This window comes from Coregonus clupeaformis, chromosome 34 (genome assembly GCF_020615455.1).
Source record: "Coregonus clupeaformis isolate EN_2021a chromosome 34, ASM2061545v1, whole genome shotgun sequence".
Classification (NCBI taxonomy): Eukaryota; Metazoa; Chordata; class Actinopteri; order Salmoniformes; family Salmonidae; genus Coregonus; species Coregonus clupeaformis.
The window spans coordinates 40,553,212-40,576,831 of NC_059225.1; the positions used below are offsets into that span (position 1 = coordinate 40,553,212).

General features: G+C 42.1%; 1 protein-coding gene across 1 annotated transcript; it reads right to left on the bottom strand.

Moving 5' to 3' along the window:
* Positions 1-12,742: 12,742 nt before the first annotated feature.
* On the bottom strand, positions 12,743-22,166 carry LOC121539660 (photoreceptor cilium actin regulator-like). Its single transcript, XM_041848328.2, has 2 exons — positions 18,391-22,166; positions 12,743-14,187 (listed from the first exon to the last, which is right to left on the bottom strand). Exons 1-2 carry the CDS (start codon positions 21,750-21,752, stop codon positions 14,067-14,069), a joined length of 3,483 nt encoding a protein of 1,160 aa, XP_041704262.2. The 5' UTR covers positions 21,753-22,166; the 3' UTR covers positions 12,743-14,066.
* Between the last annotated feature and the right edge of the window lie 1,454 nt (positions 22,167-23,620).

The following is a 23,620-nucleotide window of genomic DNA, read 5'->3' on the forward strand; positions in this document are numbered from 1 at the left end:
GCACAGTCCACCTCCCAGCACAAAGAGTGCAATGAAAATATATCACCCATAGAGGGGAGTGTTGTGGCAGATCCTGCAGAGACTGGTCAGGGAAGTGACGGGAAGGAGAAGGAGCTTCCCCCAGCGAAGGTAAACAGAGTGTCTGGAAATGTGTGTGTACTATTTGTTTGTTTGTGTATTTGTGTTGACTCTTTCTCCATATTTGCACAATATCTGCAAAGTTGAATGATTATGATTACAGCAAGCCCACTTCGTTCTGTACCAAAGAATTCCAGGGCCCATATTCACAAAGCTTCCCATAGTAGGAGTGCTGATCTTGGAATGAGGTCTTCGCTGTCCATAGTCTTATTCATTAGGATCTAAAAGGTTAAATGTATCCCATATCAGCAGTCCTACTCTGAAACTCTTTGTGAATATAAGCTCAGACGTCAAACCTCTTGGCAGAGGCCGTAGTATGCTTACATAGAGGTGGGGCTACGTTCATAAATTGTGTTCAGATAAGAAATATTACAGATGTTGCTTTGTTCTTGTTGTGTTTATTGTACTCAAGTGTAAAATGTGTGTACTGTTCTTGTTGTGTGTATTGAACTCAAGTGTAAAATGTGCATACTGAAAACAGTATCTTTTCAGGTTGCCTTCATCGGATGAGTTTCAGTGTTCGCCCATGTCGAGCAACACACTGACCCTCTCTCCCAGACATCACCTCTTCATAGGAGAAGACACTCATGGGGGGTGTGTGTGTGTGACACTTTTTTAGTATACTTCTGAGTACCAGAAGTCCTCACAAGAATAGTAAACCAAGGACAATGCAGACAAGTGAGGACATTTAGCCGGTCCTCAGAAGGAAAACTGCTATTTTAGGCTTAGGGGTTAAGTTTAGGGTTATGAGTAAGGGTTAGGTTTAGGGGTTTGGGGTTAAGGTTAGGGTTAGTGAAAATATGATTTTGAATGGGAATAAATGTTTGGACCCCAAAAAGTCCTTACACACACACACACACACACGTTTGTTTTACAAACATATGTGTGTGTGTAGTTCCTTCAGGCACCTTGCTGCAATCTGATCATCCGGAGGAAGAAGGGGGCAGAGACACGGACAGTGAGGAGCCACACCCCTTACCTCAGCCAGAGCCCAGCCTATCACAGGCCATGAGAGACCTGAAGAGCCAGGATTGGTCAGGAGAAGCCCATTACACTTTTATACAGGTTTGTTTAATTGAGGTAAAGATCTCTTTTGCAAGAGAGACCTATTCAAGGTAGCTGCAGTTGGAAGTCACAAAAGTTACACACATAAATGTTATACAGACAGTCGCAAAAGTTACATACAGTAGAAGTGAATACCCCCCCACTTATATTCCTTCACAAAATGTCATTTTTTATCTTTCCTACTTATATCCCATTACTTGATGGTGTGTTTCTTTGTGATAAATCGCTCCACAGAAGATCCACTTCAATGGGCCAACTTTATTTGACATATTTCATTCTTTAAATAATTGGAGAGACATATTACCTAAAGTGCCTTCAGAAAGTATTCACAACCTTTGACTTTTTCCAAATTTTGTTGTGGATAAAATTAAGATTTCGGGTCACTGGCATACACACTATACCCCATAATGTCAAAGTTTTCAAATGAATAAAAAATTAAAAGCTGAAATGTCTTGAGTCAATAAGTATTCAACCCCTTTGTTATGTCAATCCTAAAAAAGTTATTTGGCTTAACAAGTCACATAATAAGTTGCATGGTCTCACTCTGTGCGTAATAACAGTGTTTAACATGATTTTTGAATGACTTCCTTAGATCTGTACCCACATATAGAATTATCTGTAAGGTCCCTCGGTCGAGTAGTGAATTTTATACACAGATTCAACCACAAAGACCAGGGAGGTTTTCCAATGCCTCACAAAGAAGGGCACCTATTGGTAGATGGGTAAAAAAAACCTGTCAGGTTGGATGGGGAGCATCGCTGGATAGCTATTTTCAGGTCTCTCCAAAGATGTTCGATCGGGTTCAAGTCCGGGCTCTGGCTGGGCCACTCAAGGACATTCAGAGACTTGTCCCGAAGTGCTTAGGGTCCTTTGCTATGAGACTCGAAATTGAGCTCAGGTACATCTTGCTTCCATTGATCATCCTTGAGATGTTTCTACAACTTGATTGGAGTCCACCTGTGGTAAATTCAATTGAAAGTCCCCAAATGCAGGTGTGCCAAGCTTGTAGCGTCATACCCAAGAAGACTTGAGGCTGTAATCGCTGCCAAAGCTGCTTCAACAAAGTACAGAGTAAAGGGTCTGAATACTTATGTAAATGTGATATTTCATTATTATTATTTTTTGTACATTTGCAAACGATTCTAAAAACCTTTTTTCACTTCATTATTATGGGGTATTGTGTGTAGATTGATGAGGATTTTTTATTTATTCAATCCATTTTAGAATAAGGCTGTAACGTAACAAAATGTGGAAAAAGTCAAGGGGTCTGAATACTTTCCGAATACACTGTAAATGCAGGCATAGTGCATTCGATTCCTCTAGCACCATCAGACTACTAATGCTTTATAAGGTTATGTTTCTTACTATTCCTGTATAATAATATTATAAAAAATTATATGATTATGCCACTTTTTAAAAGCGATACAGTTAGAGCATACACTTTTTGTATGAGATTGGATGGCTTTGAAACGCCTTCGTAATCAGGGTGTGGCTTTGAACTGAAAGCTGAAAGCAGACCACTACCTCAAATCTACTGCTGAAAATCTGAATAATCCTTCCAAATTATGGCAAGGAGTGAAAGGTTTAGAGTGCATAAACAACTGCTGGTTGACAAACAGGTGGTAACTGAGAGAACCTCTATTCTGAACTCTTTTAATCAAAATGTTCTTGATGCAGGCGGATTATTTGATAGGGTTAAAGGTCAACGTGAAATTACCTGACACTACCGAGCACTCCTTCTCCAGGTTCTCCTCCTCGCCCTTCTCTGTCTCAGAGGTGTGTAGAGCCCTGAAAGCAATTGATGTAAAACAAAAAGAATAATCCCCTGATCCTGAGGATCTAGACCGCTGCCTACTACAAGCTGCAGACATCATTGCTCCCCCTTTAACATGGATCTTTAACCTCACCCTAGAATGTAATGAAATCCCCAGGTTGTGGAAATCAGCATTTGTCCTACATCTTTTGAAAGGAGGGGATTCCACTGTACTGAATAACTATCGGCCCATATCTAAATAGTCTACTCTGGCAAAGGTATTGGAGTCCCTAGTCAATAAGCAGCTTAACCCTCCCGTTGTCCTAGGGTCAAAATGACCCGCCACTGTGTTGAACCAACTTTATTAATTTTTTATATTTTTGGGATCATTTGTGAGAAGGAGGCAGTGAGACTTTAAAGAAAGTATCACTGCCTCCTTCTCACAAATGATCCCAAAAATATACAAATTAAATAAAGTTGGTTCAACACAGTGGCGGGTCATTTTGACCCTAGGACAACGGGAGGGTTAATGCCTACCACCAGGAAAACAATATTTTGAGTGGTATGCAATCAGGTTTCAGGTCTTGTCACTGCACTGTCACAGCGACTTTGAAGATTTGGAATGATGTTCACTGTGACCTGGATAGGAACCTGCATTGTGTGTCAAAATCAAATCAAATCTATTCAAATTGTATTTGTCACATGCGCCGAATACAACAGGTGTAGACCTTACAGTGAAATGCTTACTTACAAGCCCTTAACCAACAATTTAGTTTCTTGAAAGAATACCAAAAAAAATCACAAAGAAATACAATATACTTGTCAAAGGCGTTTGACACTGTGGACCATACTGTCGGTGCAGAGATTGAAGTGTGTTGGGATTACTGGTCATGCTCTGGAGTGGTTTGTGAACTACCTGTCAAATGGAACCCAGTGTGTTAAGGCAGATGGTTGAAGGTCGGACACCGTAGAGTTGTGCTCCGGTGTGCCTGAAGGATAAGTTTGAGGTCCCCGGTTGTTTATTATATAGATCAACAAGATTGGGAGAAATAGAAAAAGCTGATGTACATGTTTATGCGGATGACACTGTTGTCTCTGTATTGGACTATGGTGATACTATTTATGTGCAAGTCTCAAGCTCTACACTGAAGGCTCTTGACTCTGTGTATCAAGCAGCCCTTCGTTTTGTCACCAATCAGATATGTCTAACTTACCATTGTGATCTCTACAGTTCTGTCGGTTGGCCATTTTAGGAAAACTACCATTTTATTTATATTCTCTTCTAGCTCAAAATAAAAACATGTACAAGCTCAGATCTTAATCTTGAAAATTGGAACCGAGCATGAGAAAAGGTCAGTTCATTACTAAGTCCCCTGGTCTTGGAATTCCCTCCAAGCCAACCTAAAACTTCAGGACATGGAAGAGTTCAAAGGAAAAATAGATTAACAGGTTGTTGAGACATGTAGTGGTTTATAGTTGTCACCCGATGTCACTAGTTTGAATTGCCTTATGTAAGGAAGCATGTTGTTTTACTTCACACACACATCACACATCACACATGCCTGCACGCACACACACACATCCACTGTTTGTTTGCTGTTGTATTTGTGCTTTATTTGCCTTTTGCTCTGCTGTCCGTTCAGTCTTACATAGTTTTTTTTATTTTCTTTATCCCAGCCCCGGTCCCCACAGGAGGTATTTTGCCTCTTGCCAGGCCGTCACTGTAAATAAGAATTCCAAGGTTAAATAAAGATAAAATAAACATTTATCCCTGTGGGAATTGAACCCAAAACCTTTAGGTTTCTAGCACCACATTCTTATTTTCTATTTCATTACATTTTTTAGGGGGAAGATCAGCTTTAATATTGCAGATACTGTAGATTGTAGCTTATATCAATGTAATTGTCTGCATCACTACCAATCCCCCATACATATTTTTTGTAAATATACAGTGCCTTCGGAAAGTACTCAGACCTTTTTCCACATTTTGTTACATTACAGTCTTATTCTAAAATTGATTACATTCCCTAATCAATCTACACACAATACCCCATAATGACAAAGCGAAAACAGGTTTTTAGATTTTTTTGGCAAATGTATTAAAAACAAAAAACAGAAATACCTTATTTACATAAGTATTCAGACCCTTTGCTATGAGACTCGAAATTGAGCTCAGGTGCATCCTGTTTCCATTGATCACCCTTGAGATGTTTCTACAACTTGATTGGAGTCCACCTGTGGTAAATTCAATTGATTGGACATGATTTAGAAAGGCACACACCTGTCAATATAAGGTCCCACAGTTGACAGTGCATGTCAGTGTCACACCCTGACTCAGGGGACACTTATATGTTGAGTCAGGGTGTGTATATTCCTTGTTGTATATATTCTATGTTGTATATCTAGCATGTGTGGATCTCTGTTGGCCGGTGTGGTTCCCAATCAGAGGCAGCTGTCGCTCGTTGTCTCTGATTGGGGACAATACTTAGGCAGCCTATTGGCAGTATTGTGTTGTGGGATCTTGTTCCGGTTAAGGTTTGTTGTATCTACCTTAGGACTTCACGTTTCGTTTTGTTTATTGTTTTGTCGTGTGTTATTAAGTTTAATAAACATGTACGTATATCACGCTGCGCCTTGGTCTGTCCCATCATTCCACGAACGTGACAGAAGATCCCACCAAACAAGGACCAAGCATCGTGCCGAGAAGGAGCAAACGCCTGGGACTCAACAGGAGGTTACGTTAGTAGATGTCCTCCTCGGTTGGGGGAGAATTACGGAGGAGGAGGCCGTCCGTTATCGGAGGGCGATGAAGGAGGATGCCCAGGTAGGAGAGGAGAAACGGCGCCAACAGTGCCGACGACGGAGACCTGAGAGGAATGCAAATAGTCTGGGTAGCCATTTGATTAGATGTTCAGGAGTCTTATAGCTTGGGGGTAGAAGCTGTTTAGAAGCCTCTTGGACCTAGACTTGGCGCTCCGGTACCGCTTGCCGTGCGGTAGCAGAGAGAACAGTCTATGACTAGGGTGGCTGAAGTCTTTGACAATTTTTAGGGCTTTCCTCTGACACCGCCTGGTATAGAGGTCCTGGATGGCAGGAAGCTTGGCCCCAGTGATGTACTGGGATGTACACACTACCCTCTGTAGTGCCTTGCGGTCAGAGGCCGAGCAGTTGCCATACAAGGCAGTGATGCAACCAGTCAGGATGCTCTCGATGGTGCAGCAGTACAACCTTTTGAGGATCTGAGGACCCATGCCAAATCTTTTCAGTCTCCTTAGGGGGAATAGGTTTTGTCATGCCCTCTTCACGTGCTTGGACCACATTAGTTTGTTGGTGATGTGGACACCAAGGAACTTGAAGCTCTCAACCTGCTCCACTACAGCCCCGTTTATGAGAATGGGGGTGTGCTCGATCCTCTTCTTTTTCCTGTAGTCCACAATCATCTCCTTTGTCTTGATCACGTTGAGGGAGAGATTCTTGTCCTGGCACCACACAGCCAGGTCTCTGACCTCCTCCCTATAGGCTGTCTCGTCGTTGTGAATAGCAAGGTTGGTTAAGAGTCCATAAAACGGCAGCCATCCCCTTCGGCGCCATCTTCTCACTGGTGACACTGTCTGTGATTTGACCCAACACAGCCTGGAGGTGTGTTGGGTCATTGTCCTGTTGAAAAACAAATGATAGTCCCACTAAGCCCAAACCAGATGGGATGGCGTATCACTGCAGAATACTGTGGTAGCCATGCTGGTTAAGTGTGCCTTGAATTCTAAATAAATCACAGACAGTGTCACCAGCAAAGCACCCCCACACCATAACACCTCCTCCTCTACGCTTTACGCTGGGAAATACACATGCGGCGATCATCCGTTCACCCACACCGCGTCTCACAAAACCACAGCGGTTGGAACCAAAAATCTCAAATTTGTACTCCAGACAAAAGGACACATTTCCACCAGGCTAATGTCCTTTGCTCATGTTTCTTGGCCCAAGCAAGTCTCTACTTCTTATTGGTGTCCTTTAGTAGAGGTTTCTTTGCAGCAATTCGACCATTAAGGCCTGATTCACACAGTCTCCTCTGAACAGTTTATGTTGAGATGTGTCTGTTACTTGAACTCTATAAAGCATTTATTTGGGCTGCAATTTCTGAGGCTGGTAACTCTAATGAACTTATCCTCTGCAGCAGAGGTAACTCTGGGTCTTCCATTCCTGTGGTGTTCCTCATGAGAGCCAGTTTCATCATAGCGCTTGATGGTTTTTGCGACTGCACTTGAAGAAACGTTCAAAGTTCTTGAAATGTTCCGTATTGACTGACCTTCATGTTTTAAAGTAATGATGGACTGTTGTTTCTCTTTGCTTACTTGAGCTGTTCTTGACATAATATGGACTTGGTCTTCTACCAAATAGAGCAATCTTCTGTATACTCCCTCTACCTTGTCACAACACAACTGATTGGCTCAAACACATTAAGAAGGAAAGAAATTCCATGAATTAACTTTTAAGAAGGCACACCTGTTAATTGAAATGCATTCCAGGTGACTATCTCATGAAGCGGGTTGAGAGAATGCCAAGAGTGTACAAAGCTGTCATCAAGGCAAAGGGTGGCCCTTTGAAGAATCTCAAATCTCAAATATATTTTGATTTGTTTAACACTTTTTTGGTTACTACATGATTCCATATGTGTTATTTCATAGTTTTGATGTCTTCACTATTATTCTACAATGTAAAAAATAGTAAAAATAAAGAAAAACCCTTGAATGAGTAGGTGTGTCAGACTTTTGACTGGTAGTGTGTGTGTATATATACAGTGGGGAGAACAAGTATTTGATACACTGCCTATTTTGCAGGTTTTCCTACTTACAAAGCATGTAGAGGTCTGTAATTTTTATCATAGGTACTATTCAACTGTGAGAGACGGAGTCGAAAACAAAAATCCAGAAAATCACATTGTATGATTTTTAAGTAATTAATTTGCATTTTATTGCATGACATAAGTATTTGATCACCTACCAACCAGTAAGAATTCTGGCTCTCACAGACCTGTTAGTTTTACTTGAAGAAGCCCTCCTGTTCTCCACTCATTACCTGTATTAACTGCACCTGTTTGAACACGTTACCTGTATAAAAGACACCTGTCCACACACGCAATCAAACAGACTCCAACCTCTCCACAATGGCCAAGACCAGAGAGCTGTGTAAGGACATCAGGGATAAAATTGTAGACCTGCACAAGGCTGGGATGGGCTACAGGACAATAGGCAAGCAGCTTGGTGAGAAGGCAACAACTGTTGGCGCAATTATTAGAACATGGAAGAAGTTCAAGATGATGGTCAATCACCCTCGGTCTGGGGCTCCATGCAAGATCTCACCTCGTGGGGCATCAATGATCATGAGGAAGGTGAGGGATCAGCCCAGAACTACAAGGCAGGACCTGGTCAATGACCTGAAGAGAGCTGGGACCACAGTCTCAAAGAAAACCATTAGTAACACACTACGCCGTCATGGATTAAAATCCTGCAGCGCACGCAAGGTCCCCCTACTCAAGCCAGCGCATGTCCAGGCCCGTCTGAAGTTTGCCAATGACCATCTGGATGATCGAGAGGAGGAATGGGAGAAGGTCATGTGGTCTGATGAGACAAAAAATTGAGCTTTTTGGTCTAAACTCCACTCGCCGTGTTTGGAGGAAGAAGAAGGATGAGTACAACCCCAAGAAAACCATCCCAACCGTGAAGTATGGAGGTGGAAACATCATTCTTTGGGGATGCTTTTCTGCAAAGGGGACAGGACAACTGCACCGTATTGAGGGGAGGATGAATGGGGCCATGTATCGCGAGATCTTGGCCAACAACCTCCTTCCCTCAGTAAGAGCATTGAAGATGGGTCGTGGCTGGGTCTTCCACAATGACAATGACCCGAAACACACAGCCAGGGCAACTAAGGAGTGGCTCCGTAAGAAGCATCTCAAGGTTCTGTAGTGGCCTAGCCAGTCTCCAGACCTGAACCCAATAGAAAATCTTTGGAGGGAGCTGAAAGTCCGTATTGTCCAGCGACAGCCCCGAAACCTGAAGGATCTGGGGAAGGTCTGTATGGAGGAGTGGGCCAAAATCCCTGCTGCAGTGTGTGCAAACCTGGTCAAGACCTACAGGAAACGTATGATCTCTGTAATTGCAAACAAAGGTTTCTGTACCAAATATTATGTTCTGCTTTTCTGATGTATCAAATACTTATGTCATGCAAATTAATTACTTAAAAAATCATACAATGTGATTTTCTGGATTTTTGTTTTAGATTCCTTCTCTCACAGTTGAAATGTACCTATGATAAAAATTACAGACCTCTACATGCTTTGAAAGTAGGAAAACCTGCAAAATCTGCAGTGTATCAAATACTTGTTCTCCCCACTGTATATACTGTATTCTATTCGTATATTAGTATATGTTTATCTTTAAAAAATATATTTTCCTTTATTATTTTCCACTAACCCTACCACCTCTCCCCTAATTGGAGTAAACTGAAGCACAACAACACTTAGGCTTCTACTTCCAGCTTATACATACTTTATACATTTTACTGACACAATCTATTTTACAATAGTTATATTTTGTTTGTTTTTTTGTATTGTCCTTCCTCTACCCTCAACCTCTCCCATCTATTTCTGATGTCCATCCAGTTTGATTTTTGGTCTTTAATGCAGGGCCGACAGACAAGTTCCTTACTTTTTCCCCCTTCCACTTGCCTCTTCCATTTTTGTGGTAATGCTGCAATTAGTTGTTTGTAATTTTGGGTAGAGCAGACATTTCAATATATTTTTGTTAGCTGCATGTGTGACATAACTCCACACTATTTATGATATCATTTACAAAGATTATACCTTTTTTAAACATTGTATTGAAAATTAGTATATATTTTATCAATTAGTATATTTGAGTTTACCCACAATATTTGTTGTATTATTTGTTCTGTCTTTTCTGGTGGATTAAACTGAAATTGCACACTCTTACCAATTAAGACACACAGGACCACTCCACACATTTCTTGTTAACAAACTATAGTTTTGGCAAGTCGGTTCGGACATCTACTTTGTGCGTGACACAAGTACTTTTTCCAACAATTGTTTACAGACAGATTATTTCACTTAATATTCACTGTATCACATTTCCAGTGGTTCAGACGTTTACATACACTAAGTTGACTGTGCCTTTAAACAGCTTGGAAAATTCCAGAAAATGATGTCATGGCTTTAGAAGCTTCTGATAGGCTAATTGACATAATTTGAGTCAATTGGAGGTGTTCCTGTGGATGTATTTCAAGGCCTACCTTCAAACTCAGTGCCTCTTTGCTTGACATCATGAGAAAATCAAAAGAAATCAGCCAAGACCTCAGAATTTTTTTTTTTGACATCCACAAATCTGGTTCATCCTTGTGAGCAATTTCCAAATGCCTGAAAGTACCACATTAATCTGTACAAACAATAAAATGCAAGTATTAACACCATGGGACCACGCAGCCGTCATACCGCTCAGGAAGGAGACGCATTCTGTCTCCTAGAGATGAACGTACTTTGGTGCGAAAAGTGCAAATCAATCCCAGAACAACAGCAAAGGACCTTGTGAAGATGCTGGAGGAAACAGGTACAAAAGTATCTATATCCACAGTAAAACGAGTCCTATATAGATATAACCTGAAAGGCCGCTCAGCAAGGAAGAAGCCACTGCTCCAAAACTGCCATAAAAATGCCAGACTATGGTTTGCAACTGCACATTGGGACAAAGATCGTACTTTTTGGAGAAATCTCCTCTGGTCTGATGAAATAAAAATAGAACTGTTTGGCCATAATGACCATCGTTATGTTTGGAGGAAAAAGGTGGGCGCTTGCAAGCCGAAGAACAACATCCCAACCGTGAAGCACGGGGGTGGCAGCATCATGCTGTGGGGGTGCTTTGCTGCAGGAGGGACTGGTGCACTTCACAAAATAGATGGCATCATGAGGAAGGAAAATTATGAGGATATATTGAAGCAACATCTCAAGACATCAGTCAGGAAGTTAAAGCTTGGTCGCAAATGGGTCTTCCAAATGGACAATGACTCCAAGTATACTTCCAAAGTTGTGGCAAAATAGCTTAAGAACAACAAAGTAAAGGTATTGGAGTGGCCATCACAAAGCCCTGACCTCAATCCTATAGAACATTTGTGGGCAGAACTGAAAAAGCGTGTGTGAGCAAGGAGGCCTACAAACCTGACTCAGTTACAGCAGCTCTGTCAGGAGGAATGGGCCAAAATGTACCCAACTTATTGTGGGAAGCTTGGGAAGGCTACCCAAAACATTTGACCCAAGTTAAACAATTTAAAGGCAAAGCAATCAAATACAAATTGAGTATATGTAAATGTCTGACCCACTGGGAATGTGATGAAATAAATAAAAGCTGAAATAAATAATTCTCTCTACTATTGTTCTAACATTTCACATTCTTAAAATAAAGTGGTGATCCTAACTGACCTAAGACAGGGAATTTTTACTAGGATTAAACGTCAGGAATTGTGAAAAACTGAGTTTAAATGTATTTGGCTAAGGTGTAAACTTCCGATTTCAAATGTATATAATGAAAAATTATGTACAGTGAGGGAAAAAAGTATTTGATCCCCTGCTGATTTTGTACGTTTGCCCACTGACAAAGACATGATCAGTCTATAATTTTAATAGTGGGATTTTTAGAACCGTGAGAGACAGAATAACAACAAAAAAATCAAGAAAAACGCATGTCAAAAATGTTAGAAATTGATTTGCATTTTAATGAGGGAAATAAGTCTTTGACCCCCTCTCAATCAGAAAGATTTCTGGCTCCCAGGTGTCTTTTATACAGGTAACGAGCTGAGATTTGGAGAACACTCTTAAAGGGAGTGCTCCTAATCTCAGTTTGTTACCTGTATAAAAGACACCTGTCCACAGAAGCAATCAATAAATCAGATTCCAAACTCTCCACCATTGCCAAGACCAAAGAGCTCTCCAAGGATGTCAAGAACAAGATTGTAGACCTACAAAAGGCTGGAATTGGCTACAAGACCATCGCCAATCAGCTTGGTGAGAAGGTGACAACAGTTGGTGTGATTATTATTATTAATCTCTCACTGTTCAAATAAACCTACCATTCAAATTATAGACTGACTGATCATTTCGTTGTCAGTGGGCAAACGTACAAAATCAGCAGGGGATCAAATAAATTTTTTCCCTCACTGTACATAAACACAACATCAAATCAAATCAAATCAAATTGTATTATAAGACCCTGGTGAGGACAACGAGCACGCAGATGAGCTTCCCTGAGACGGTGTCTGACAGTTTGTGCAGAAATTCTTCGGTTGTGCAAACCCACTGTTTCATCAGCTGTCCAGGTGGCTGGTGTCAGACGATCTCGCAGGTGAAGAAGCCGGATGTGGAGGTCCTGGGCTGGTGTGGTTACACGTGGTTTGCGGTTGTGAGGCCGGTTGGACGTACTGCCACATTTTCTAAAACAATGCTTATGGTAGAGAAATTAACATTAAATTCTCTGGCAACAGCTCTGGTGGACATTCCTGCAGTCAGCATGCCAATTGTACGCTCCCTGAGCTGTTGAGACATCTATGGCATTGTGTTGCTTGGCCTTTATTGTCCCCCAGCACAAGGTGCACCTGTGTAATGATCATGCTTTTGAATCAGCTTCTTGATATGCCACACCTGTCAGGTGGATGGATTATTTTGGCAAAGGAGAAATGCTCACTAACAGCGATGTAAACAAATTTGTGCACAAAATCTGAGAGAAATAAGCTTTTGTGCATATGGCAAAGTTCTGGGATCCTTTATTTCAGCTCATGAAACATGGGACCAACACTTTACATGTTGCGTTTATATTTTTGTTCAGTATAAATGCATATCCCCATAAAACTGATTGAGATCAAATGTTTGGCATGCCGATGCTGCATGGACGTGTCAACGGTAAAACTTGAAGAATTATTATTAATAATTGACAGTTACAAATGTTTGCGGTATAGAAACACATGCACAAAACGTGATTCGGATCTTCAGCTCTAGGGAAAAGGTATCCAGGGGGACGGGACAGGGTGGTTACATATACAGATCCACAGCCTCTGCCTAATTTTATTGGGCCTCTTTTAGGGTTAAAAACAATAGTCCCAGTTAAAATTAGCATGATAGCTAAGTAAGAAATCTGCCAAACAATTGTATTCTGAATATGTGAATGTGAATGAAATGTTCTGGGAAAATCAATAACAAGTTGATATTTTCTGTGAAAATGAATTGCATTACGGTATGGGTTTGAATTCCAGCCTATAGTATTGATTTGAGTCCAAAGTCAAAGTTGTGCATGTATGCACATTTGTTTTGGAAACATGACGGTAAAAAAACATCAGAAATACATTGACAAACCGAAACAGGAAATATGGAGATCAACATTTGTTAATGAAAATATCAGTCAAAAAGAGAGTTTATAAAACATTTTCCCAACCGAAAATAAAGAAATCTCAAATAGGTGGCTATGATTTCACATATTTTATATTTGATATTCCTAATTTCATTCATTGTAATTTTGTTGGATAATCACACTCGTAGTTAATAACAACCAAATGTATGTAAATTATGCACACCATCCTTAAGTGCAAATTAAATTGTCTTATTCCATGTTTTTTTTAAATCTGTATCAAAGGCAAAACATGTATCTTTCAGTGACCATGTACTGTATGTCTGGAAGGTATTGTACGTTATGATTGTTTTATCACAATATTTATTAAGTGTACTGTATGTGGAGCAAATTGGTAAATTCATTGTAATGTAAACATAAAAGTGTTTGTGTGCCTGTGTGTTTATATACATTTTATTTGTATTTGTCATGCACATACACATACACACGCACGTACGCACACACAAACAAACAAACCACATCGAAGAAAAAAATTACGTAATAGAAAAACGTCTCTGAAGAAAATAAAAAGGGAGGAGTGGGTAGTGGTACCACCCGGTAAAGAAGCTTTCTTGAATTAGCACTTCCTCTCTTCCCAGTGTAAAAAAGTCTTAAATCCTCTGTCTTATCCATAATCTGACTTGGTCTTCTACCAACCAGCCCCTTATTCACAATGTAAGGCCCTGACCCACGATGCACAGGTCTGGGTACGAAGCAGAGTGGATATTCCCTCTGAAATCTGATTGGCTGTCCCACGACTCGTCATCTCTGCTTGGCTCGTCCTCCAGCCTATGGGAGTAAAGCGAAGTAGTGGTTTGAGGATTAGAGAAATGGGACAGGTGGGTCAGCAACCAGTTCTCACCGGCTAAAACAAGCTACCGTGAGTCATAGAGAGGTAATGCAGAAGTGATTAGCTAGTTTTGCCTAGCTCAGATCAGGAACAGTGCTACTATAGTCTGCATGGATGAGACAAATAGACAGCACACAAAAACCCAGTGTTATGATTTCACAGTGGCAAGATCAGAATAAAAAACACAGAAATACAGTATAAATTACATTGTAATTAAAAATGGCACTGTCAGGGTACTTTAATTATTTTGTAATGCTATTTTATATTTAGCGTCAGTTTTGTATCTGCTGTAATCTCTTTACGGCTCTTCCATTTTTAATACAAAGCTCCCCTCTCTCCTCTCCTTGACCTTATTTCACCCTCCCCTCTCACCCTCTGTCTTTATCTTTCAAGGCAGTCGATACGAAGCTGGTCAATTTGTTGGCACTAAATGAGCAAAATCCAAACAAACTTGTTTTGCAGCATTTGAAGTTACACACTTTAGCCATTTTCTATGTAAGACTGGGAAACTACAGACCTTTTGTTGTGTGTCTTTGTGTTTTTGTCGCACAGGACCAATTTTCTGTCAGTATAAGTAGCATTACATTTTTTTTTTACTCCTTCAAGCCTTACTAAAAACACTGCACTTAGGGGCTTGTTTTTACAATGTTTTGATTCTCCAATAGTTGAGGACTTAGGTGACCAGAAGTAGTTTTCTAGTGTCTTGTGATTTTGTCGCCCATATTGGTCATTGAACTCAAGTGACAATAATGGTTATGTATAATCTTCAAGAAAAATTTCCTCTCATAGCTCAACGAAACCAGTAGGCTTCAAGCAAATTAAATAATTATGTTTTCATAGTGTGTTAATTCATTAAATTAGCCCTCTAATATTATTGTCTGAATCAGACTGAATTCACAAAAAGAGTCAAGGCTGCACTTTGAAACACCATTGCGGTGATTAAATACTTCCTCTAAACTTATTTTCAACTTCAGGTATGAGATAAAATGATGGTGAAAATCTGAAGTGGAAATCTTTTAACTTCTTTAACATGCAACACAATAAGATAACTTAAAGACGTCCTTCAGTGATTTTTGAACTTTTCCTGTTGAAAAGTGATATCCCAAGTATACAGTAAAGTACACACACTAAAGGGTAAACAAACATGTTTTGAGCAAAATAGTGTTTTTTAGACACAACTGCAAACTTCAAGGAGTAGGGCATTCAGGGACTTGGTCTGATCAGAATTTGTAATGTCATCGGCCTCCCCCCTTTTATTATTTCATTTTGTTGGCCCATCCACCACTCTCTTTGAAGGACAAAAGCAACTTGGTTTTTACATTTTAGTTTTTACAGGTTTTTTGTTACATATACACTACCGGTCAAAAGTTTTAGAACACCTACTCATTAAAGGGTTTTTCTCTATTTTTTACTATTTTCTACATTGTAGAATAATAGTGAAGACATCAGAACTATGAAATAACACATATGGAATCATGTAGTAACTAAAAAAGGGTTAAACAAATCAAAATATATTTGAGATTCTTCAAATAGCCACCCTTTGCCTTGATGACAGCTTTGCACACTCTTGACATTCACTCAACCAGCTTCACGTGGAATGCTTTTCCAACAGTCTTGAAGGAGTTCCCACATATGCTGAGAACTTGTTGGCTGCTTTTCCTTCACTCTGCGGTCCGACTCATCCCAAACCATCTCAATTTGGTTGAGGTCGGAGGATTGTGGAGGCCAGGTCATCTGATGCAGCACTCCATCACTGTCCTTCTTGGTAAAATAGCCCTTACACAGCCTGGAGGTGTGTTGGGTCATTGTCCTGTTGAAAAACAAATGATAGTCCCACTAAGCCCAAACCAGATGGGATGCCGTATCACTGCAGAATGCTGTGGTAGCCATGCTGGTTAAGTGTGCCTTGAATTCTAAATAAATCACAGACAGTGTCACCAGCAAAGCACCCCCACACCATAACACCTCCTCCTCCATGCTTTACGGTGGGAAATACACATGCAGAGATCATCTGTTCACCCACACCACGTCTCACAAAGACATGGTGGTTGGAACCAACCCCCCCCCCCACCTTGTCACAACACAACTGATTGGCTTAAGAAGGAAATAAATTCCACAAATTAACTTTTAAGAAGGCACACCTGTTAATTGAAATGCATTCCAGGTGACTACCTCATGAAGCTGGTTGAGAGAATGCCAAGAGTGTGCAAAGCTGTCATCAAGGCAAAGGGTGGCTATTTGAAGAATCTCAAATATAAAACATATTTTGATTTGTTTAACACTTTTTTGGTTACTACATGATTCCACATGTGTTATTTCATAGTTTTGATGTCTTCATTATTATTCTACAATGTAGAAAATAGTAAAAATAAAGAAATACCCTTGAATGAGTAGTTGTGTCCAAACTTTTTATTGGTAGTGTATATTTTACACACATTTTACATACATTTTACATGCTGTACATGGTACTTTTTTTACACAGTTAAATAACAAAGGAATAGTTTTTTTTATATATATACACACATAATATTTTGGATTCATGAGCTTTTTAAACCCAGCCCTCTGCTACTCTCAGCCCATCCCACCTATCTATCATAGACCACCCCCTTTTGATTTCCACGCGCCATATATTTTTCAACTGTGCTGTGATGTCTCACTTGAACTTTCAACATCTAATCGGATGGTATCCATAGTATCCTACCCCCTTGCTTGAGGAACAACAGCGGAGCAATAGAGAATTGAAAGACGACTCCGTCGTGAAAGCTGTGAGTCCACTGGGTCCCACCGAACCACTCCTTACAGTTCTATTGGCAGCAATGCTAGCCCAGTCCAGTAAGGGGCAACAAGGCAAATGTTTATTAAGAAAGTGAGCCCCAGCAACTCCCTAAACTCCATAGACTTGGTGTGCCCCATAATGGGTAAAGGAACTGCCTACTTAGACGATTGTGAGGAGGAAGAGGATGATGATGATGAGGGGGAAGAAGAGGGAGAAGGTGGCACAAACGATCTAACTCCTCACTATCTGATCCTAACCAGCAACCTTGTCGCCTGGCACCCATGCGCATAGAGAACCCTCAAAATGTGGAAATGACCCTGAAAAGGGGAAATACCAAGACAGGTCTCACTAAACAGAACCCGGGAGATGCTGCGAAGTCCCCAGCATCCAATCATCTACGCCCCACCCTGCAGAAGAACAACAACACTCTTCCAATCCAGGACAAGGCAGGGCTTATGAAGCGTCACTCCGGGGAACAGAAGGCAGGCAAGGACATTGAGGAGGAAAATAAAAAGAAAGACAAGAAAACCACCAAGGGGCCGTTGAAAGCCACCCCACCTACATTGCCTTTTGTGAAGTAAATCAGGTGTTAAATGAGGTGAAAAGGAGACTGGAGTGCCACTTTAACTTCAGAGGTCAAGCATTTATATATTTGTGATTTGTAATAAAAGTTGTACTCATTCATAGAGCACTGACACGTCAGTTGTCTCCATTGTGAAATAAATGAAGAAAGTTGTATATGGTGGAGCAAAAAAGTGACCATACATGTACTGTACAGTATTTTCTGACTACTTTCACATAGAGAGATAAGTGATTCAGATGTTTTGCTTTTGTTCATAGAATTTACTAAAACAGGTAGCCTCAAGGTTAGAGCGTTGGGCCAGTAACCGGAAAATTCGCTGGTTTGAATCCCGGAGACAAGGTAAAAACTCTGTTGCTGTGCCGAGCAAGGAACTTAACCCCAATTGCTCCAGGGGTTGCTGGACAATGGTGACCGTGACCCCACTCCCTGTGGGTGTCTCAGGGGGAGTTGGGATATGCAAGAAACACATTTCCATTACACACTTGTTTGTAACAGGACAAATATATGCAAATTATTATTAACAGGATGATAATCACATTATGAAAACAGTCAATTTTCTTGGTTCATATTGTTTCCCTTTTTGTGATCCTATACTGTGCTACAGTGGAGAGGGAGTGCTGACTAGAAATATAGTGACAAGAGGCTTTTCCCTGCTTTGAGTAAAACAAATACACATTGCAACATCCTTAATCACGGGCATATCTTTCATTTGCAAGACAATTAATCAGCATTATCTTGCGTTTTGAAAGAGAGATTTCGAGAGAGGGAAACATTGACACTCACCCTTGTGTGCTGATGGCTGGTTCACTCCCACAAGTCTCTGCAAATGAGACGATGGGTGCCCTGGACGGCAGGGTTAGACTGGGCCTCCTGTCTGAGTGGCTGCGTCGGATGAAAAGCTTGGGCCCTTGCACAGACATAGGGAGCCTACCACGATCTCCCCAGGATCGCGGGACAACACTACCACTGGTGGAGGCCCAAGCCTGGGGGGGGCGGGGTACGGGGCAAGGCTGGGCCTCAAACAGTGAGGACGAGGCCGGGCAGAAAACAGAGCGAGCGTTACTGATAAACTGAGAGATAACTGAGGCCCCTGGGCTGGAGTCCTTGCTGCTGTTCTCCCGTCTCCATCTTTGTACCCTTGGGGACGCTGGTGGTGAGGGTGCCTTGAAAGAATGTGTGGAGCCAGAAGAGCTGGAGTTTGGGGTCAATACTTGTCTTGAGGCAGGTGGGCTTGGAAGTCTTCTCTGAAGCGGTGGTGGGGTGGGAAGTTTGCAAATGACCGAAGGGCTGTTTGAGGATGGAGGCATAGGCTGCTTTCTGAAGGTGGTGGGACTGGGTAGCCGTCGATGCAAGCCGCTTGGGGTTGAAGGCGTGGAAGGCAGCATTCGGGTTCTAGATACAGGCGGGGTGGCAGGTGGTTGGCTACTGACTGTTGAAGTGGGAGGCACTGTCTCAGAGGGACTGTTATCTCCCTGTCTCCCTCCCGATGCTGCTCGATTGGGAGAGGGCCTTCTGGGCACAGCCTGACCTTTCTCAATTGGAGACTCTGAGGAATGCCGCAAGTGGATGATTTTTCTAGCTTGCTTGTAGAGAGTGGCCGCCTCCTCTATCTCAGGGTCTACCTCCAGCTGAGGCTCATGGTGGCTAACCCTGGAACTAGCAGAGATATCACGCCGTACAGTCCGGGCAGGAGACATGCTGCTAGAGCCCTGGGGCAGGTTGCCTCTGCTGGGTAGGACTGACACAGAATGCATGGAGGCACGCATCTTCTGAGATGCCGTAGCCCTCTTGGGAATAGGGGATCGACCTCTACTTGCAACCCCATCATCTACGTCGCTAACTGTGAGGCTCTGTGCACCTTCAAAGGAATTGTCCAATAAGACTTCAAGAGGAGGGGGTGGCAGACTTTCTAGGTCCAAGTCATCTGTCCTACAACTGCTGACCCCACAGCTCAGTATGGCTTCAATGTCACCTACTCCAGGCATAACAGGGACACCACACTTTCGAACCCCTTTGAGAGGCCCCAACACTTTGGATGCTTCTTGGTTGGGCTCTAACACCCCCTGGCTGAAGGTATCAATCAGCCTTTTGACAGAATTCCTCCCCCGGTACAGTCCTGAGGATGGACGATGTGACAATGGAGGGCTTGGAGGTGGGGTGGCTTTCAATGGCCCCAATGTAGGGCTAGGAGGTGGGGTGGCTTTCAGTGGCCCCTTGATGGTTTTCTTGTCTTTCTTTTTATTTTCCTCCTCAATGTCCTTGCCTGCCCTCTGTTCCCTGGAGTGATGCTTCGTAAGCCCTGCCTTGTCCTGGATTGGAAGATTGTTGTTGTTCTTCTGCAGGGTCGGGCATAGACGATTGGATGCTGGGGACTTCGCAGCATCTCCTGGCTTCTGTTTACTGAGACCTGTCTTGGTATTTCCCTCCATCCTGCCGTTGCTCATCCTCTCTAATCTCTGACTCAGATCCCTCTGTGTCCTCTCTAGTTCAATCAGTGTTGGATCTTCACCTTTGCTGCGAAGGGATTCTGCAGATTGTGAACGGTGCTCTTTAGGAACAGGGGTCTTTTTAATTGCCCTCCGTACAGAGGCTGCTCGTTGGGGCCTTTTTGGTGATCGCTCCCCCTGCTCTGTCCACTGGCACCTGGTCTTGGGGCTGTCTGTTGGTTTAGTTTTGGCACTGTCACGTTGTGAGGGAACAAATCGAATCCGACCACTTATGGAATCTTTCATTTTCAGGGTCATTTCCACATTTTGAGGGTTTTCTATGCGCTTGGGTGCCAGGCGACAAGGTTGCTGGTTAGGATCAGATAGTGAGGCATTAGATCGCTTCCTGCCGCCTTCACCCTCTTCTTCCCCCTCATCATCATCATCCTCCTCCTCACCATTGTCTAAGGAGGCAGATCCTTTACCCATTATGGTGCACACCGAGTCTATGGAGTTTAGGGAGTTGCTGGGGCTCATTTTTTTAACAAACTTTTGCCTTGGTGCCCCTTGCTGGACTGGGCTAGTATTGCTGCCAATAGGACTGTAAGGAGTGGTTCGGTTGGACCCAGTGGACTCACAGCTTTCACGGCGGAGTCGTCTTTCAGACCCAGCTAGTGACTCGCTTTCAGCTCCAATTCCACTGTCCTCACTGAACAATGCAGAGTCCTCTGGTCCGGGCTTACGAAGTGAGGCAGCCTCAATACGAGTCAGCAACTGCATCAGTCTTGTCTCCGCCGCATGCTTGGCTTTTAATTTCTCCTCCAGCAGCTCAGAGACAGAGGTAAAGTACTCAGCTGCGTCCTCCAAGGCAGAGTCCCCAATGTCGCCCACAGACTGGCCCACATTTCGCATCCTTTGAGTGGTATACTGAAGTAGCTGCTGCAAGAGATCTGGTGGAGGCTCAGCATTGATGGAACCAGATTTGAGAGGGGGAGAACTGGATAGGTTTTTCATTGGGCTTGGCCAGGCTAGATGCTCCCCATTGTCCTTCAGAAGCCTTTCACCCTGGTCTGCCATTTCCTCCAGCCCTCGGTTGATTTCCTCGTAGCGCATAGCCATGAAGGTCACCATTGGCTGCACAGACACCTGGGTTTGGGTTGCCTGGTCCAGTAACCCCAGTAGAATCTCATATTTGCTAATGCTTGGGTTTAAAAAGGCATAAGCAGCCTGGTGGGCTTTCACTAAAGGTTCCGGAAAGTCAACTTTCTGCTCCACAAGGGGAGCTTTTTTCTCCTTCTCTTTCTTTTTAGTTGGTTTGACTCCTTTGACATTTTTCTTTGGCTTTCGTCCACCCTTTTCTTGCTTATCTCCTTGTTTCTCTTTTCCATGTTGCCCTGTGTTATCTGTCTCTTGAGTCCCCACTTTTTTATCCAGGATGACCCCCTCTGGAACCAACACGGTCAGGGAGGGTCTCTTTTTCTGTGGGGTTGAAGGTGCTTCCTTCTGAACAGAGTGGGTCTGCCCAGCCAGTCCCCTTTCCCCATCTCTCCTCTCCCAAGTCTCTCCATCAATGTCTCCTGTTCCGGAGGAGCCTCCACTCCCTCCATCATCAGACTGGGACTCCCCTGTGCTCTCTTTGCCCTCTGGTAATAATGTCCTGCCCCTCCTAAAGGTGCCATTAGCCCCAAAATTGTTACCTTTAGATGGGGAACATCCCATTGCAGCTGCTCAATTGATGTTTATATCCTTAGTGAACAAGATCTTGGTGAAACTCCCACAAAGACGGAAGGAAAGAAACCTCCACAAATGAAAGAAAATAATAGCCAAGGTCCTTAGCCACCAGCTGCAGCTGTCATTTTCAAATGTCTCCAATCCCCGACAGAGTTGTTGAGTCTGGCAGGTTCTTTATCCTTACAAAAAATACATCAACCAACACATAACAGCTACAAATCCACAAATCCACAAATCCATTGGACAAATCCATTTCAAATGTCCCATTTTCTCGCCTATCATAGATAGACTACAATGGCATGTCCGCATATCCATTTTCATGTTTTTCTGTTGATTCCCTTTGCATAACGTCAACATAGTGCAGCTTGACCTATGGAACAACATCCCTGTGTACCTTGTAGAGGACGAGCAGCTGAAAGGATTAGATAGTCTTTTAGTGAACTCCACAGTATGCACATATGGCACATCAAAGCAAAGTAAAACTCACACACTTCTAAGACCTTAAGCTCATTAAGGTAATCAGGGCTGCTTTCAGGTGGCTTTTTATAGAACACACAACAATATCTCTCTGTTTACTGCCCCAGTCAAACTCAATGGACTGCCAAAGGATATTGTAAATACACTTCCAAGTAACATGGACTGAATGTTCAAAATCAACTCCTACATTCTTATTGTTATTTCAAGTATTACAAATGAATAAATTGTGGGGTTTTCAATTGAACTCAAACCCAAAGACTTTGATCATGCATATCATTATGTAATCCACAGTATACATGCAATCAATAATTGTGTATGTTTGTAAAATCAGGCTACTCATCACAAGGATAATAACCGTGAAATATTGCTTCATACAAGACTCATCAAGTTTAATATTTCCCCACTGCCATGTATTATCACAGTGATACTGACACTCACGTTAACACTGTTTGCCAAGAGTGCTGAGGTCAAGTTGACTGTCAGACAGCGAGACCATCCCATTCCTCCACAGGTTGATAGTGATCTCTTTCATTGTATTTGTTCCCCTGTTTACATTGTTGGCTGTTACTGTAAATGTTACAGTGTGGTCATCTCTGATGGGCTAAAGAATGCTTTGTCTTCATAACAAATACATTTTATTGTACTGTTATATACCTTATACGTTCATATTTTTAATATTTGTGTTAATTTTAAAGTACATTTATTATGTTACAATCTTTTTGTGATTCTCCACCCATTGACTTGTACAATAGTACAATTATAGTATACAGTTGAAGTCGGAAGTTTACATACACGTAGGTTGGAGTCATTAAAACTTGTTTTTCAACCACTACACACATTTCTTGTTAACAAACTATAGTTTTGGCAAGTCGGTTAGGACATCTACTTTGTGCATGACACAAGTAATATTTCCAACAATTGTTTACAGACAGATTATTTCACTTATAATTCACTGTATCACAATTCCAATGGGTCAGAAGTTTACATACATTAAGTTGACTGTGCCTTTAAACAGCTTGGACAATTCCAGAAAATGATGTCATGGCATTAGAAGATTCTGATAGGCTAATTGACATCATTTGAGTCAATTGGAGGTGTACCTGTGGATGTATTTCAAGGCCTACCTTCAAACTCAGTGCTTCTTTGCTTGACATCATGGGAAAATCAAAAGAAATCAGCCAAGACCTCCACAAGTCTGGTTCATCCTTGAAGGTACCACGTTCATCTGTACAAACAATAGTACACAAGTATAAACACCATGGGACCACGCAGCCGTCATACCGCTCAGGAAGGAGACGCGTTCTGTCTCCTAGAGATGAACATACTTTGGTGGGAAAAGTGCAAATCAATCCCAGAACAACAGCAAAGGACCTTGTGAA